At 44.6% G+C, this 18,258-nt stretch overlaps 1 protein-coding gene across 1 annotated transcript in view; it reads right to left on the bottom strand.

The window, feature by feature from the left end:
- LOC306943004 (low-density lipoprotein receptor-related protein 8-like) overlaps positions 1-18,258 on the bottom strand; it is a gene marked incomplete at its 5' end in the record, with an annotated part of 96,047 nt that overhangs the window by 56,208 nt on the left and 21,581 nt on the right. Inside the window, one exon of the mRNA XM_079529209.1 lies at positions 9,372-9,494. Coding sequence (XP_079385335.1) covers positions 9,372-9,494 — 123 coding nt within the window. The remainder of the gene's footprint in view (positions 1-9,371; positions 9,495-18,258) is intronic.

The raw sequence follows: 18,258 nt of genomic DNA, 5'->3' as shown, positions 1-18,258 counted from the left end.
GGCAAACATGTCCACCGTAAGATGAACCTACAGTAAGCGTCTTTGGGTACTTAGAAAATAACTATAAGAAATTTAGATATTATCATCATTATTATACACTGTGGAGCTGAAAAATGATATTAGTTGCGTATGATGAGACACAAACATGGTTCTTTGACCGTGAAATGGTGTCATTGTCATAATTTCACACTAACGTAACATGACGTTAAGATCTTTTTATCTATTAATTTATACAAAGACTATAAGTAGATACACAGGCACAAATAAATGGGACCAACATTTGTGAGAGCTGAAAAAGGTGATTTAATGACCCATTTCCCTAAAGGTGACCCCACACTGTATGATACCGGCTGTTTTGTCATAGGCCTATAATGTAGCATAAACTAGATTAGTTTAGGTCATGATGGTCATACCTAAATCAATGGCAGACTGTTAAGGAGCATGGTTTGTGTTAACAGAAACTGATACCCCCCTTACTGGGAAAATGCACCAGCTTTGTGTATTTAAGCATAGGAAGTCAGTCACTATCTTCTACTCTATCCGCATACAGATTGGCAATACAATGGCATGTACAATTTAGGCATTTAGCAGATGCTCTTAATCCAGAGTGATTTACAGTATGCAAGAAGAACACATGGGAATACATCAAATGGAGTTGGAACAACGTATGTTCAGGAGGAAGACCACGCTTTCAAGATAAGATCGTTGGTTTCCTCTGCCACCCATTCCATGCTAATTCCATTCCTAGGCCTGCCTCAGGTATCGAGCTCAATCAACTTCACCACAGCTTCAGTTAACTCCACCATTTACCTGCCATGGTTACTGATCTCAGCTCCACCCTCGCCACTCGCCGAGGCCTCGCTGCCATGGCAACTGTCAAGCTCCCCGCCCCATCACCGCCCTCGCTCCATCAAGGGAAGAGTATATATGCCAGTCTGTTTCACCTGCCACTCGTGCATCGTATCTCGTACCCCTACCTCCCTCCCATTTCTCATACTAACTCTCGTTCTCCAGTTTCAGGTTCCAGATGGGGGTCTCGGATTGGAGGCGCGTCCTCATTCGATCAGAAGGACGCCCTGCTACTCAGACCCCAGGCCAAACACTCAGGGTATCCTACCCAAGGGGCCAGTGAGGCTTTCCAACGTTGAAGCACTGGGCCCTAGCGGTAAGAGGAGGGACTGCAGGCGGACCCGTGGAAGTATGACGAGGAAACCCCGTGCAGCTGGGCTTTAACATTGAGCGCGTTTGCACTTCCGCATTTTGGGCACCACATCTTGGTGCCCAAATCGAAAAAAGGCGGAAGTAGACGGTCCTTCCGGGTGCTTCAAAACGCCACTGAGCTTCGCGCCAGATCAGTCTCTATCCTTTTATATACTCTATGATCCTACCCCCCTGGAGCCTGGCCTTCATCCTACCCCCCTGGAGCCTGGCCTTCATCCTATTCATGCAGTCTAATGCCATTCATATGCATCTCATTTCTATCATTCCTTCTCATGTTCCATTTCTCTTCTAAATAAATGCTAAACCATGTTAAACGATGTTTGATTGAATGCGTGGTCTGTACTAGTGAAATACATAAAAATAGTCATCAAGGATCATAAGCAAGCTAAAGAACTAACATATCCGACTAAGAGTAGAATATCTGTATAATAAAACTATATGACTTGAGTATACACTATAGAGTGCTATGTCTACATAAAATGCTATCTAAGTTACATAAATGTAGCCTTTGCCTACCCCTGTGAGGTCGTCAAGGCTAGTGCAAGTGCTGCGGGCTAAGAGGAGTCTGAAGAGGAGAGTTTTCAGACTACGGCAGAAGATTGGGAGTGAGTTTGCAGTTCTGATTGCAATAGGAAGGGAGAAGAGTCTGGGACGTGTGGAGCGTTGTCCCGGGTGTTTAAGGTTCTGCCAGCCTCCCTGTGTCGGCTGATCTGAGACTTTGAAGATATGGGAGTGCCATACCTTTGGTTGCTTTGTAGGCCAGCATCAGCGTTTTGTACTCTAGGTTGCTGTGCGGGCAGCAACCTGGGGGCCAATGGAGGGAGCGGAGAAGGGGGGATCGAGATATCAATTGGTGAAATAGAGTACAGTATATCCATTTTGAGAACTGCCAACCCATGCAGTCCTCTTCTGCCAGGCCATTGCACACTGTGACAGGTAGACTGAATAAAACTTGCACTTTTGGCCAAAATCGGCCAAAATCATCTGCAAGCACTTTAGGAGACTGCCATTACTAGACTAGCCTACGCTAGCCTAGATCACTACTCATCGTGCATCTACAGTAGTGATCTCATTTGTGCAAATTGTGCATCTGTGTGTGTGCCAAAATGTAGGTGTACTGTGCATGCTTGTTCATTTGAATATTAGTCTGATGTTGAACGGCGGGGGTTAGATAATCTGGCCTCTCTACCCCCGAGCTGAAACGACACAAAGCGCTCTGCTAACATGAGTCACAAGCAGATTTACGGCTTCATTAGGCCAGGCTAGCATGGCCCTGTCCCTCTCCCTGAATTATGGATCAGGTGCAGCAGACACACAGGACAGGAAAACGTTATCAGCAAAGTACATTAGCATCAGTGCTGTACTACCAGGGTTTGTGCAGTACAAGCTAAGCTACATTTCTTTACCTAGATTGACTGCAATATGAAAGAGTACATTTCACAGTCTCTGGGTAGACACATCTATATTCATGAAAAGCAGCCTACATTACAGAGTGAAGTCACAAACATGCAGTGCGTGCGATGACAAATGTACAGTACAAACATCTTTAGAAAGCGAATATTCCCTGCTATTAAGCCAGTAAGCGGAGGTGAGGCCATGTCACTCATTCACCAAAATAGAATAGAAACAAGAATTCTGCGGACCCCCACACAGAATACAGCGGACCCCCACAGAGGTCGGCGCGGGGGTCCAAAATTTGGTGGTCAAATGCGGAAGTAGACGGTTCTTCCGGGTGCTTCAAAACGCACGGGGGGGGGGGCACGCGGGGGAGGGGGGGGGTATCGCTCCGGTTCAGTCTCTATCCTTTTATTACTCTATGGGGGGTCCCCGCGGAGGACGGTGCGGGGGTCCGCAGTAGTCTGCGATGCGTATAGTCATGCCGTTCACGTTGATGCGTGTGGTTTATTTTCCACATGCCTGGTTGCTGCCGTCAATTTCCACATGGCTAGTATTATGTTACAACATGGCGGTATTATGTTGTGACTCTTCTTCATGGCGTGCAGACTATGGGATGTTATAGGTTGTTGCTGGAGACAAGGCAGCCAATCAGCAATCAGAAGTACTCGTCAGTATGGTTGGCAGTGTTGCCAACTGTCGTGACAGAAATAAGCTAACCAACCTCCAAAAACCAGCCAAGCAACTGTGAGGAAAAAAACAATTCAAGTTTGGCTGGAAATAAGCGGACTTGGCAACCCACTCATCAGTAGGACTATCGGTGTTGGTCTGGTCGTCTAAGTTTCATAGGCATTCTATGACCATCTTAGCAGCTGGTAAAAAAGAAAAGTTTGAAGCTCTATATCTACAGATTTTAATCAAAGCCCATTGCACGAAATAATTATGTGCTTGTTCAATGGAGGCCAAGATAAGAAGCAACACAGATAAAAACAAATAGTTTCCCAAAAACACAACTAAGGATTTTTATCATAGCAGAGTAAAAGGTTAATTAAAAAAAAACTAATTGAAAGCAAGGACCGCTTAATGATTTTGCCTCCAATTCTTTCAATTTCAATTTTCACGAAATGAATTAGTCAAATCACTCTGCAACCTATTGCAGGCTGAAAGATAATACATAAAGAACATACTGTACTGTACTTTCCATGAGATATTAGCACAAAGGTAGGATGTGAGGCTTGTGAGCATACCAACAATTGCTTTGTGAATGTGTAAAATATGTAAATAACATGTCTAAAACACAAGTATATAACCAACAGCAGTGAGTGATGCTTTTCATTTTGTAAGGAACTTCAGGGAAGCATCATGCTTTGTCGACCATATCCGAGCACAGGTATGGATATATAAAATATCACCACAATCCAACACGTAAAAATGAATAGAAATAAACTAAAAACGAAATCGAACCACATAATGATTTACTATGAAAACCTGCATCTACGTGTGTTAGTCACGCCTCCATATATGGTCACGACGCGTGAAATCACGCCTCGTGACACGTCATGTCACCATATATGGCCATCTCCATACATGAAGACCATGACACTGACCTCATCTAACCCTTAATAACCATATGGAGAAGACTGAATCATCACCTAGATCTGCATATATGGAGCCGGCCAGCAACTCTACATCTGACCTCAAACCTCCATATATGGAGCTGACCTGTTCTGACATTCCATATGTTGATTTATGTTGATCAAACCCTGTACACTCAAGACACGCTCCATATATGGCCAGTACATCATTAATTCCATGATCTGACCCCCCATGCCAAAGCAGCAGCGCTCGCCCAGCAGTCTGACGTCTGTGGATGCGTGCACGCGACCTCTACCCTATGTGCATGGACAGAGAGAACACAATTGTGATGCCGATGACATTTTCTGGCCAATATGAAAGGGTGGATGAATAATAAAGTCATTTGTCACAACAGTAACAACAGTTTGTGGCTTTTTCTTTTGAAGAGATTTATGTTCCTTTTATGAAACCCTTGTAGTTTGTTTTCCACTTCGGGTTAAAAACTACAGCGGGGCTTTAAGGTGAATAAGCATTTTTCAGGGGAAGAAGAGGAAGTGAAGTGAGGTTCCCTACTTCCCTTACATCTGCTGGATCCCAGGGAGCTATTTGAAAGTACAGGCAGAAAAATGCCTTGCAAAAAAGTAAGCTGAACTCAGCAAGTTCCTGCCCCAGCACCGACTGGCTAATGGCTCCTGCACAGAAAAAATGCCATTGCTCAAACAACCATACAGAGAGCCACCGTACAGCAAGCTGTGCTAGCCAAATTACTCTCTGATTACACATTAGTGTAGCACTGTTTCTCTGCAAAGAGTCGCTCATTTTTCAGTGCCTGTGACTAACCCACACAGCAAGAAAACGGTAGCCAAAATTAGATTTTTTTAATATGCCAGTGTAGCTCTACTCAGCATGTAATTGGGACCATGCTCGCTCAACAAAAATGATTCTGGCATACATCTCATTTGTGCTGGGTCCAGAATATCTGTGTGTTTCTTGCAGGCATGTGCATGGGACAGGGCAAATAGCAGTGCGAGAAAGCCAAAGATGTCAGCGAAATAAAATGCAACAGAATGTGCAGCTTGTGCGCGAGAGAGAAACTCAGTGTCCCTTGACAGATGTAATAAGATGTATGCTGTGCCCTATGTTAACGCTTCATAATGCATTGCGGTGCAGGGTCCCGTGCCAAAAGCAGCCGATCGACAAGCTCACAACGTGACACATTGCGATGTATATTGGCAAATTTTGGTGAGAGACACCATCGTACAACAGAGTATAAATATGGCTGTAAACTAGAGGAAATGCCCGTTGCAGTGTGTCATACTCATAACCAGCCAGCTCTCCTCTTCACTCTTCCTATATGCCAAACACATTGTGGCAGTGAAGAGACAATTTTTAGCAACAACAAGAATAACCAGAATAAAGTGAATAACCATCACTGTGGTAAGCATGGGTACAGGAGAGGCAGGTAAACAGTGAGGATAGATGCCAAGGTGTTTCAACGGATTTGTGAGCAACTCATGGAGCCGGAGGGAAGCCTCAAGTCTTAGGAGGAGCTTAGAGTTGGTTCGGCTTTTGCCAACTTGCCTCAAAAAGGAGGGGGAACACACAACGTGCATGGCATGCATGCACATACTGATCAGTAGCGTTATGTGTCCCAACAAAACCTTCATAGAACGCTAGTAATATTCACTTTACAGTAAAGTTTACACTATTTTCCAATATAGAACTTGGGTGTTTGGCAACAACACGAATAACAATTTTGACAATCGCATCGCAGTCACAGCCGTGCTGCTGATGACTTATGATGATTCCGTCCTGCAGTGTTGTCATGGCAGCCGAAAACCAGCAAGCATTTCAGTGAATAGATGTGATTGCATGTGTGCCTTTGTTAAGGGTTATACTTATAATTATTATAATAGAGATACAGTTAGCATTTCAGGGTTTAATTTGCTCAATTAAAAGATCAAAGGTTAATGTCCGCATCTTAAAGCAGCTCAAGAACACAAGACTTGGACCGGTGTAATTGACATCTTGCAGAGACTCGTGACGGTGCTGCCTGCAATCTCACTGAGCATTTAGCAGGCAGGCAGCTGGCACAACACAGGCACTGGGCCACCGCTCACTCACTCACTCAGTCACTCACAAACGAAACGCAAAGTAATTAAGAAGCATGATCGCTCAACATGGCGGAGAGAGCAGAATGGCTTCCGCTGAGCAACGTACGGTACCGCCTGGAGAACAGTGCAATCTGCATCCTCACACTCACTTTTTCCATTATTTCCATGTGACTGGCTGTGACACACTTGGGTCCCTGCTCTCGTGTGGCACAGTGACAACAGGCCCGTATCTCAATGATAATGCCTGGAACCTCGTCGTCATTTTAGTGTATGAATGGTGGAAAGGGGCGCTTTGTTTGCGCAGAGGAGGTTGAAACTAAGTCAGTGGAAACTGGCACAATAATCTTATGAATTAATCTTTTTCATTTTTATCCCACGATCTTTGTAACCCATTTTCACCCGGTGCCAAATACCTAAGGTGTAATCCTGGGCGGCGCTACTCTCCCTCTGCCAACCTGGGCAGAGCCCCGAACTGAGCTGATGCTTCTTTCAATGCATGAGGAGTGAGCAGGCCTCTTCTTATCACCTGACGTGGAAGGAACACGTTACTCCAACCAGTTCCTATCCCTCCCTCCATCAGGTGCACCATTTGAAAATATGTGCCCCATCATGGTGGATATGTGCTTGTTGACGGGAGGCGGTAGTGGTCTTGGATGTATAGTAAATTCTTGGAAATGTAAAATGGGGACTTTTTTTTACCCCCTGCCAAGCGGAATATCTGTTGTCAGCTGAAAGATGCTTAGGAGGGGTGAAATATTCAGAAGGCTCAGGTTTACTTACACAGTAAAATCCTCAGTGTTCATTTAGCTGGGCTCCATCTTGTGCCACCCTTATCCCTTATCCCTAAACGTATTTGCCATTTTTTACTATTTTGAAAAACCTTTTAAACTATTTTAAAAGGTTTTTTAAAATAGTAAAAAATGGCAAATTAGTTTAGGGATAAGGCTTAAGGAGTGGCGCAAGATACAGTATAGCCCTCAGAGTGTGCAAATGTAACCAAATGGACCTACAACGGGTCCTTTTGGTTACATTTTTGCACTCTCTGATGTACAAATGGATAAATGAACAGTGTGCAAGGCTCCATATTTATTTGTCAAAGTGAAAACCAAAGTCAAATACACAGATATGCCTTTGACACCGCAAAGGATTAGGAAAAATCCCAACTTTCCTTTTTTGCTGTTGCTATTCAGAAACATATCACATTTAAAAACACCACCTGAATACATTAGGGATTTCCATATAAATGACTTTCTTCTCAGCCCCAATCTCTTTCTCAGCCCCAATCTTTGCATTCGGCGGCCAAGTGAATGAATCCCTCGTTCATTTATGTTTAATTGGATTTCCAATGCAAACTTGTTACCCTCCAGAGGTCTCTTTGTGCCTCTCCCGTCCTCACACCAGACTTTCCGGGGGTGACATTAGCGGCTATTACATTATTCATCAGGGTCTAGCTGTATGGCCCACAAAACCAAATAAAGAGCTCCAAAACTCCAACGAACAGGCTTACAAAGACTCAGCTGGCTTCCCCCAATTCATTTTCTGCTCCGTTTCGCACGACTTATTTCCGTCCCACACTTGCTTCAACAATGGCTTTAAAGATCAAAAGCTGAAATTGGCGGATGGGATCAAGTAACATTTCAAGAATTGCTAGGTAATCTACCTAGCATCATCCTGTCCTACGTCTGACATTATGACGGGGCATTTTAGCCTACCCAAAGGAGTAGATGCACCTTAATGCCTGATTTATGGGAAAAAATTGCAGATCTACAAGATCTACAAGCTCACAACGTGTAGCAGCATGCCGTTCTACCCGATCTACAAGCATTGAGATTGTAAATTGATTGATCTTTGGTCCGCAAAAAAGTATAAATCACCTTCAACTCTCTAAAAGTCACTAGGTTGCACTACTGGTCTCGTCTGGCCACACCGTAATCATGATAGTAAATGTGTGTTGTGTGGCCTGGTGAGGTCAGCAGTGCAACCCAGGAAAAGGTTTCAAACTCCCATGAAGTAAAACACTATTTAGTTGTTAGGATGTAGTTCCACTTTAAGGCTTCAGAGCTACTCTAATACTCCATCAAGTATTTCAATATGAGCTATACATTTTCATGACATTTTAAATTCTGTATTGAAAGATCTCAGGTGTACCTGAGATAATGGCCAATACAGAGACATACCAACACTTGGTCCATGAATGTTGCAGCATCACTACACTAATGGTGTCTGTCTCTGCTCAACTCTCACACTGCAAGGGGTCTGTACTCACTCACACAAGGGAAGGAGAAAGCAACGAGCAAGCATGGCAGGGACTCCAGGGGGGGAGGAAAACCAATAACGGCCTCCCTGGACCTTAGTCCATGGTGAAAATGCCAACCTGCCTTAAGCCCACACCAGGGATTGTGTGTGGGTCAAACAGAGTGACACGGGCTAGAAGAGGCAGGCCTGCCTGCCTTATGCCTTACAGCTCAGCAGCAGTAATCACAATCCTTCCTTCCTTCAGTCTACGCCATCAAACACAATGGAGGTAGTGGCGTGTGTGAGCAGAGTGCCAGCGGGGAGGGAGGGCGAGGCGAGGCGGCTGGCTGAACCGCGTTGCCTGAGTGGAGGCAGCAAGTCAAATTACAAACCTGACTTGTGTACCGGGCTTCCCGAGGAGACAAATTACGCCCTGTCTAGCTCGACTGAGAGGAGCATGGCGCTGCGTATTCACCTACGGCATGAAACCGGCAGAGATTATTAGCCAGCATGGCTTTCATCCTGACAGTGCTGAGGCTGTAACTGAATACAGAGTGATATTCAAAGGCAACTACACATGAGATAAGAGAATATGATAGAATTCAGCCATTAAGTTTCACCTTTTCCCTCCATCAACTGTCCTATTATCTGACATACTTAAGAAACTGCATTGTTACAGGGTCACTGAATTAAAACATGCAGTAATAATGACAATGAATAATAAGTGACGGGATCAGATGAAATTGTGCATTTGATGCTTGTGTGTGTGTTTGTGTGACGTGCATGAGACGTCACACACGTGCATGAGTGGTGTGGTTTGGGGGTACTTACTGCAGGTGGCTTCTGCCTCATCGGAGCCGTCTGGACATTCTGGTTCCCCGTCACAACGCCAACGGCCTGGGACACACTGCCCGTTTAAGCAGGCAAACTCTGCTGGTGCGCAGGTTTTCCTGGCTGCTCAGAGAGAGAGGGAGAGACAGACAGACAGACAGAGAGAGAGAGAGAGAGAGAGAGAGAGAGAGAGAGAAGGACATGGTCAATTGCTAAATCGGGTCTAATCGGTAGTGCTATAGAGGGTATGCGCATGTGAATGGCACATCGAGTGGCAAATCGAGTGGCACAGCAACATGCAAAGTGAGTTTAACATTGTTTAACGTTGTTTAATGCAATCAAATAGGACTTTTCTGTTTGGACGCAGGGGTTGTCAAGGCCAGAAAGTCGTTTTTTTGCCACTCAGTAGACATTGCTGCATAACTTCCAGGTTTGATGATGATGTCACGCGCATACCATCTATAGGTCACATTATCTGAAGGCCAGCTGTATCATCCTGTTCGTCGGGGGGAGATCAAGCTCTTCGTGGGTTCACGTAATTCCTCTGCAACGTTCTTAAGCTCTCCCCAGCAAGCACGGTCAGGACCTCGACAAATTAGTGACGTCTCGATTGTGGCCAGATCAAGTGAAACCAAGACTAGTCAGATCTGGCCCAGAATATCACCTGATTTCAACCAACTTTAACCAATTTTATCCACTAAGACGGCTGTGATCTGGCCTAGTCCTGAACGTCACCGGAGTCACTGGAGGACGTCATCATAACGTTATCATGACGTCATTCGGCTTGCTGGGTCTCTATCTCGGCATCCCTTAGAAGTATTCAGTCTCTCTTCCCCTATTGTCCTGATGAAGCAGTCTCTCTGTCTGTTAGCCATCTTCTCACTATCAGTAACTTTATCGGACTGTGTGTGCCAGCGCTGAGCGCTCTAGCCATTTGTTGTTGTATTATGTTTGAGTGGTCTTTTATATACAGTATATGTTTTGCACCCTCCCATAAATAAATGTTTACGTGCATTTGGGATGTACTCTACATTCATTAGAGTACATCCCGCACACGCACACACACACACACACACACACACACACACACACACACACACACACACACACACACACACACACACACACCTGGGTGCCAAGTGAGTTTACATTTTGAACACGCACACACACACATACACACACACACACACACACACACACACACGCAGTCACGCACACGCACACACGCACACGCACACGCACACACACACACCTTAAGTGACGCGTCTGCTAGCTTGGCAACAGAGACGTAAACACACAGAGGTCAGAGTCGTTCAGTTCCCTCAGAGCATTAACTCCAAACAGGACAAGCAGTACAGTAGTCTAATAAATCTCCTGCTCAAAAGCCTTTCAGCTGAACTGTATATTAAATAATATTAGACGGTAAGTTCCCATGCTGTCTCAGACCTGGCTGTAATACTGCAGCATGTTACATTTAGCGTAATCAGTAACCGCTCTGCTGTTCAGCACTCACTCCAGCCCAATCTCTCTTACTTGCAAATGGAAGTAAGACTTGGGTGAAGCTGGGCAGTGAATGGTTAGGGACTCCATCAAAATAGCTGACATAACACTCAAAATCAACACAGGCATGCATATCATCATGAGGCATTCAGGTGTACAGGGATTAAAGCAAAAAAGTCTCAAGTCCCAATCTGCAATTTGTGAAACCGTTTGAAAGGAGCCCTCCACACGTTTTCATAAACTATTAGCATAATATTTTCATATTTCATATGCTTCTCATCCTCAGTGTTACGGTTTCGAACCCAGGTTCGAACCCTCCACCTTCCACTTCTGGTGTTCCTGGGCACAACCCACTGCGCCGTCATCACTCTTCCACCTATCAGGTCCACCTCTGTGTTCCCCTTCCCCTCTGACGAGCTGCCTGGGTGTGGCACGGCACACCTGTTTCCATTCTACAATGATCACCAGAGTCTTCAAAAACCCTGCCTTCCCCCCACTCCTCGCCAGATCTTCCGATAGAAACGCCTGGCAAGTATAGTTGCTCTCTACTCAGTTGCTGTTCATACTCTGTAGAGCTGTTCTTGTGTTTTAGCTGCAGTATTAGCTGTTTAGCTAATTTGTTTCTCTCATCCTCCAGACCTGGCAATCTGCCGTGCCACTCCTGGATTTCGTCACCCCTTTGTTCTGGACTGTCTGTTTGGCTGCCGATCTACAAGCTCGTCTTCGACTACTCTCTTGGATTTCCCCTAAGTATAGTTTTATATTATATATATCCTCATAGATACATATCTACCTAATTATACTATAGAGTATTTATGTATTTATATGGATTTATATATATATATCTATACATTGTCATTATCCTGCTTTATTTGGACATTAAACTGCTTAATAGTCTTCCTGTCTCTTGAGTGGTTGCATTTGAGTTCAGAACACAACTCAGTCTTAACACTCAGCCCCTATTACATTCTATATGGCCTTTGTTGTTCTCCCTGTATATGCTCCCCTTGGCGCCATTCTCCAAAAACACATCACCACCTACCACTGTAATGCCATTGCTGACGACACATCTGACAGAAACCTTCTTACCTGCTTGGAAGACATCAAAAGCTGGATGGCAATCAATTTCCTTCAGTTAAATAAAAATAAAAATGAGGTAATCATCTTTAGCCCCACAACCTCAACCGCCCATTTATCCCATTCACTCGGCCCCCTGCAGTCAAACTCCAAAAGCTCAGTTCAAAACCTGGGAGTCTTTTTTGACACGGCACAAAACATTTTAATAAACAAATCAGGAATGTCGTAAAAGGCAGTTTTTACCAGCTCAGAACTATAGCCAAACTTAAACCCATTTCCATTTTAACCCACACAGACCTAGCTAGTCACAGTCACCCACGCATTGATCACCTCCCAGTTAGACTACTGCAACTCTCTAGCCTATATTTGTGTCTGCCCCAGTCCACCATCTCTCGCCTACAGAGGGTCCAAAATGCTGCTGCTAGACTCATTACTGGAACAAAGAAACGAGATCATATCACCCCTGCATTGGCAAAACTGCACTGGTTACCCGTTAAATTTCGCATTCAAATTAAATCCTTGCTCATTGTATTTAAAGCTCTCAACGGCCTTGCCCCCTCCTATATTTCCGACCTAATAACAGTACCCCCTGCCACTAGGACACTTAGAATTTCAACTCTCAAACTCTGTGCAGTCCCCCCCTTTAAACCTCAAAACCAAAGGTGATCTGGCTTTCTCTGTAGCTGCTATGGAACGATCTTCCATTCCACATTAAGGCTAGCCCCACCCTGGAGATTTTTAAATCGAACTTGAAAACCCACCGTTTTAGTCTGGCGTTTAACACAGTTTTAAGTAGTTGTTTGTTGTTCATTGTTTTTATTTATTGTTATTTGGTTTTGCTTGGCTTGTTTTATTATTGTGTTATATGTTTTATTATTGCAACGTGGATAGACTGTCTATCTGTTCTGGAAAGCACTTTGGGTCAACTACTGTTGTTTTTAAATGTGCTATATAAATAAAATTGACTTGACTTGACTCTTAAATTAACAAACCAAAAATAGGACCTTTATAAGCGACACAATGTGAGCTTGTAGATCAGCCATTTTCAGTGCACGATACCAGCACACAAACCAAGTATAAATCATCCTTTAGAGAAAGCTAAGAGTTAGCCAAGAGAAGAACATGCTAACTTTTATAGAATCCAAATGAAATCAGTTGTACGTGGCGACAGATAACTTTAATCCATGGGTGCAGTTTATGATGTGATTGAGTGAATCCAACATTGCTGCCATACTATGAAACCTCTGAGGTTCTTGAGAGAGACACACTGCAGTCTGCAGGATTTTTTAATTGCCCCGTTTCCAGTCGTTTCCTCCCACGGAAACCTCAATGTCAAGCCAATAACAGGTCGTCAGGGCGGCTGGCGCTATCAAAAGCAATCATGGAATGTCTATTACCGTGCCTCTAATAGCGCAGGCATGCAGTTCAGCTGTAATTGTGTTAGCTGCCGATACGCGAGAGGCGAGACCAGCAACTCTTACTTCATTGCACTTCATAAAGCCACATTAGCAGTGCTCTGCTTCAAAACATAATGAATTGACCCCATTACACTACATTGTCAGACAAATACTTTCTCTCTCGCTCTCTCTCACTCCACCCTTCCAAGCGTAGGTCTGTTTCTCTCTACAGTACATCTGCTTCTTCCCCCATATTGTTAAAAATGTTGACACCCCAGCAATAATAAACAAGGTTCAGATTATTGTTCTTGCAATGTCGCTTTAGACATGGGTTTTGTTTGTTTTTTCCCTGCATTCAGTGCGACTGGCGTTCTCATTATGAGAAGTTTTTTGTTTAAAGGTGAGGACAGACGATTACGGAGGAAACCAAGACTGTGATATGCTTTTAACTCACACCTCCCCTTAAGTGTGTAAACTCATTAGTGGTGTGTTCACAGTCAGCACCTCCTGTGAATTCTGAACAACATGCTCGTATGCAGACACAGATTTCTACCAGCGTGAGACAATGGATGAAAGATAGAGAGTGAGAGAGTTACCCAGACGTCTGATACAGCATACTGTATCAAACTTCTCAAGAAGAAATAGAATAAAGAGGGTTTGTTTGTCACTACTCATACAGGTAGTAGCAGTAATAAATTCTCTATCAAAGACCAAGTCGAACATTTGACCTTCTTGAGCAAATCTTATAATCGTATACCTCATAATCCGTGCAAGAGTGCACAATATCGGTATCGGCCGATTGTGAGAAAAACAATCGATGATCCGGGATCTGTCCCCAAACACCTGATCGGAGCACCTCTATTGAGTCATTGCTACTACAGTACGAATTTGGGAAACGCTGTTTAATTCTCAGCTTGATTACCTCCCAATCAAAGTGTCCCATACATAGATAGGCTAGGCTATAGGGCTTTCCACCATCCCATTCATCACGCTCCAGGTCTGCTGTAACTCAGCATATGGCCTCTGTAGGCCAAACGTACACATACAGTATAAACATCTGGTTGTCTTCTCCTACTCCTAGAGTTTTAGTTCAAACCTCAAAGAGTTTCATAGAAATGTACAATCCTCTGCTCGCTTCAATGAAACTCGTTGAGGACCATGGTTCACTGAGAGATAATTAACTGTTACCATGGGTATCCTTGCACCATCTGTTTGGACTGACTTTCTCTTTTCGTAATTAGAGGAGGTTTTAAATCTTAATGCACATACAGTATGAGGAGGGGGGGGCATAATAGAGGGATGTGGAGAGACACAGAGAGCAATGGGAGGGAGAGAGAGAGCGAGTGAGATGAAAAGAGAAAAATACAGCAAAGGAGGCAAGACAAAGGAGATGACATACAGACAGAAGGATGGATGGAAACAGAGAAAAGTGAGCAATAGGCGTGGAAATGGAGAGTGACACGAGCAGTGATATTACTCATGGAATACCGATGCCAAACAAGAATGAAATATGAGGCCACGTTACAGCAGATGACAGCAAGTACAGTACTTACTAAACATTTGTCAAACATTTGTCATATGGCACATTCTCCACACGCACACACGCACACACGCACACGCACACACACACACACACACACACACACACACACACACACACACACACACACACACACACACACACAGGCACACCTGGGCGCCAAGTGAGTTTTCTCTCTCCCTCTCGCTCTCTTGCCCTTGAGAGCCCATCTACATTTATCCCAAGCAGTTACAGATGAGATGTGACACAGACTGAATGAGGGCCCCTCAGCGGTTCCCCCAGCCAACCACATCACATCACGTCCCCTGAAGAAGGAACAACGCTCCACGGTCTGTCTACCCCACCTGGAGTCTTAGACCTTCCAGTCTACAGTGTGTGTGTGTTGGGGGAGGGTGGACTATCAATAGTGTTTTGTGTCATCTTAGTAACATCCTTGTTTATTGAAATCTAAGAGTGTACAAATGGACAAATGGAATTAACACTGATGATTACTGTGTAGATAGATCGAAACCGACCGTGTGGCGTGTATACGTATGTAGTGTGTGTGTGCGTGCGTGCGTGCGTGCGTGCGTGCGTGCGTGCGTGCGTGCTTGTACTGCTATCTGTGCAAAAAATCTGATGTTCTGTCATGGATAAAAATAGGAAATGAATATGGTCAGCTACTGGGATAAGTCGACAGCACTACAGCACATCCAAAGTACAGACACGTTTCACACAGCGCCTCTCAGAAACTTGCTTCCCTAACCAACCCCTCACAGAAAGTTGTTCTTTCCTGCCATGAAGGATATTAATGACAGCTCATTTCATCGGGGGCCATAAGAAGCTTAATAGGTAATGCAGTGATAAGCACATTCTCCAGGGCATTAGAAGACAAATGGCCTCATTAGTGGAGAGTGAAGTTGTTGTTGATGCAGGAAACATAATGCATCCCACTGGTATGATGCCGGCATGTAAATGAGTGAACCCATCTAAACATTAATGGCATGCTATGTTGACATACTAAACACAGCACATCATTAACGAGGGTTAGCTCCGGCTGGTCTTAAAATTGTCTTGGACAATTAGTACTGAATGCATCACTTAATTAGGCCAACTACTCATAATATGTTCTAGACCCGCAGAGAGGGACAGAACCACATGAAGGTGTTTCCTATTCTGAGTAAATGTCAGCTGATTTCCCCACATTCAAGGACAAAATATCCTTGTAAAGCTATTGCATGTCATCGTTTATCCAATTGACACAATACGGAAACAGTTTAATGTTAATGGTGTTTGCTTCCAGATCATTATGCTGGCCAGTCCCTATTGTCTGATGTCAGTCAAAGGTTGTGAACCCCAGGAGACAGACAAACAGTTATGTGAGGCTTTAACTCTGATGGAGTATTGATTAAGAAACACAAGCAGCACCGACCAGAGCAGGTTTACTCTCTCTCTCTCTCTCTCTCCCTCCCACACTGACTGAGCATTTGCTGCATCACTTTGCTCAACTGGAAAGTAAAGCTTGAGCAAATCAGAGATTGGGTCACACCAGGACATGGTCAGGTCAGGGAAGCCGTCAGCATGCTCATTTCAATATTATTTTTAGTCTGCACAAAAGAGGTAAAAACTCAACATTGTTTTAAGCTTTTTGTGCAAGGACATATTTCTTATTGAATTCACACAATTTTGCAGAAACTTTAGACCTCTCTCCGTAGTCTGTACTCGACTGCAAAGCTACAAACTCCCCATGAGGCAATCTGAAACTGATTTGTGGCGATGCTGGCTCAGCTCTGCTAAAATAGAATCCCTGAGAGAGAGAGAGAGAGAGAGAGAGAGAGAGAGAGAGAGAGAGAGAGAGAGAGAGAGAGAGAGAGAGAGAGAGAGAGAGAGAGAGAGAGAGAGAGAGAGAGAGAGAGAGAGAGAGAGAGAGAGAGAGAGAGAGAGAGAGAGAGAGAGAGAGAGAGAGAGAGAGAGAGAGAGAGAGAGAGAGAGAGAGAGAGAGAGAGAGAGAGAGCGCGATGCATAGAGCATGACAGGCCAATATCACAGAGTGGTACGGTCCACTGGACACTAGATCAGATCTGTGGTGAAATCCCACAACTCTGCTGAGCACCACTGGCTGAAACGATTTGATTCATTGAGCTCCTTTTGAGCTTCAACTGACATTTTCAATCTATGGTCAAGTGAGACTCTCATCCTCTCTATCCACACACTTACACACAGAGTACAGGGAAAGCGGTACCCATTGTGACCAAACACTTAGACAGACACACACAAATCAGCCAACGCAGATAATTCCGAGATTATTCAGAAGGAAACCAATTTGACATCCGATTACAAGAAGATCACATTCCTCATCCATGCCACACACACACACACACACACACACACACACACACACACACACACACACACACACACACACACACACACACACACACACACACACACACACACACACACACACACACACACACACACACACACACACACACACACACACACACACACACACACACACACACACACACACACACACACACACACACACACACACACACACACACACACACACTTCCACCCCTGCGGCCTACTCCATGTGCCTGACCTTCTGCTGCATTCTGAACCTCATGTGTCTTGGTGAGGGCAGGAAATCTGACTGGTACAAAGAGGCATACTCTGCTATTTTGAGCTTACCCTCTGGCATCTTCGCCCATCCATCATACCACATCATTATGTGAAAGACGGAAGTGAATATGATGTAAAGACGATCACTAAGGCCTCCTTAGTTTGGACAAGCCAAGGAGAGGTTGAAACATTTATTGTAGTCTGTCTGTGTGCGCTCGCGTGCATGCGTGCGTGCGTGTGCGTGCGTGTGTGTGCGTGCGTGTGTGCGTGTGTGTGTGAGTGTGTGTGTGCGTGCTCTACAATGACACAACGGTGGAGGGCCCAAGGGAGATTGTATTGTTCATGAACCCGGCTACGGTTATCGCCATGGCACCGCAGCGGCCCGCAGCGTGGTAATACTGGAGAGCAGTTCAACTCGTAGAGACAAGGACAAACAGCTGATTCATAATGCCACGCATATCAATGCCATCCTCTATCTCTTATGGTAACGTGTATATATAAAAAAGACAGCAGAGGTGCAACCTCGCTGTCATCCCTTCCTATTTAATTAGCATTTTTGAGGGAGGGAGCATCTAACCTAGATTATTCTGCTGTGAGATTCGTGGTCTCCCGTGAACATGCAAACAGTCAAGGTGAAGGGCCTAGAGGTGAAGGGCTGAGAGATATAGCATTGCATGGGATTGGAATTTGGAAAGATACTGCAGTTGGAATTGAAGATGGTGCTTTGGCAGAGTGTAGTTTGACTGTGGGAGCTTGCAGCAATCTG

This window comes from Electrona antarctica (assembly GCF_951216825.1).
Source record: "Electrona antarctica genome assembly, chromosome: 19".
Lineage (NCBI taxonomy): Eukaryota > Metazoa > Chordata > Actinopteri > Myctophiformes > Myctophidae > Electrona > Electrona antarctica.
Note: the sequence above shows the minus strand (reverse complement) of the source record. Positions and strands in the feature narration are given on the sequence as shown.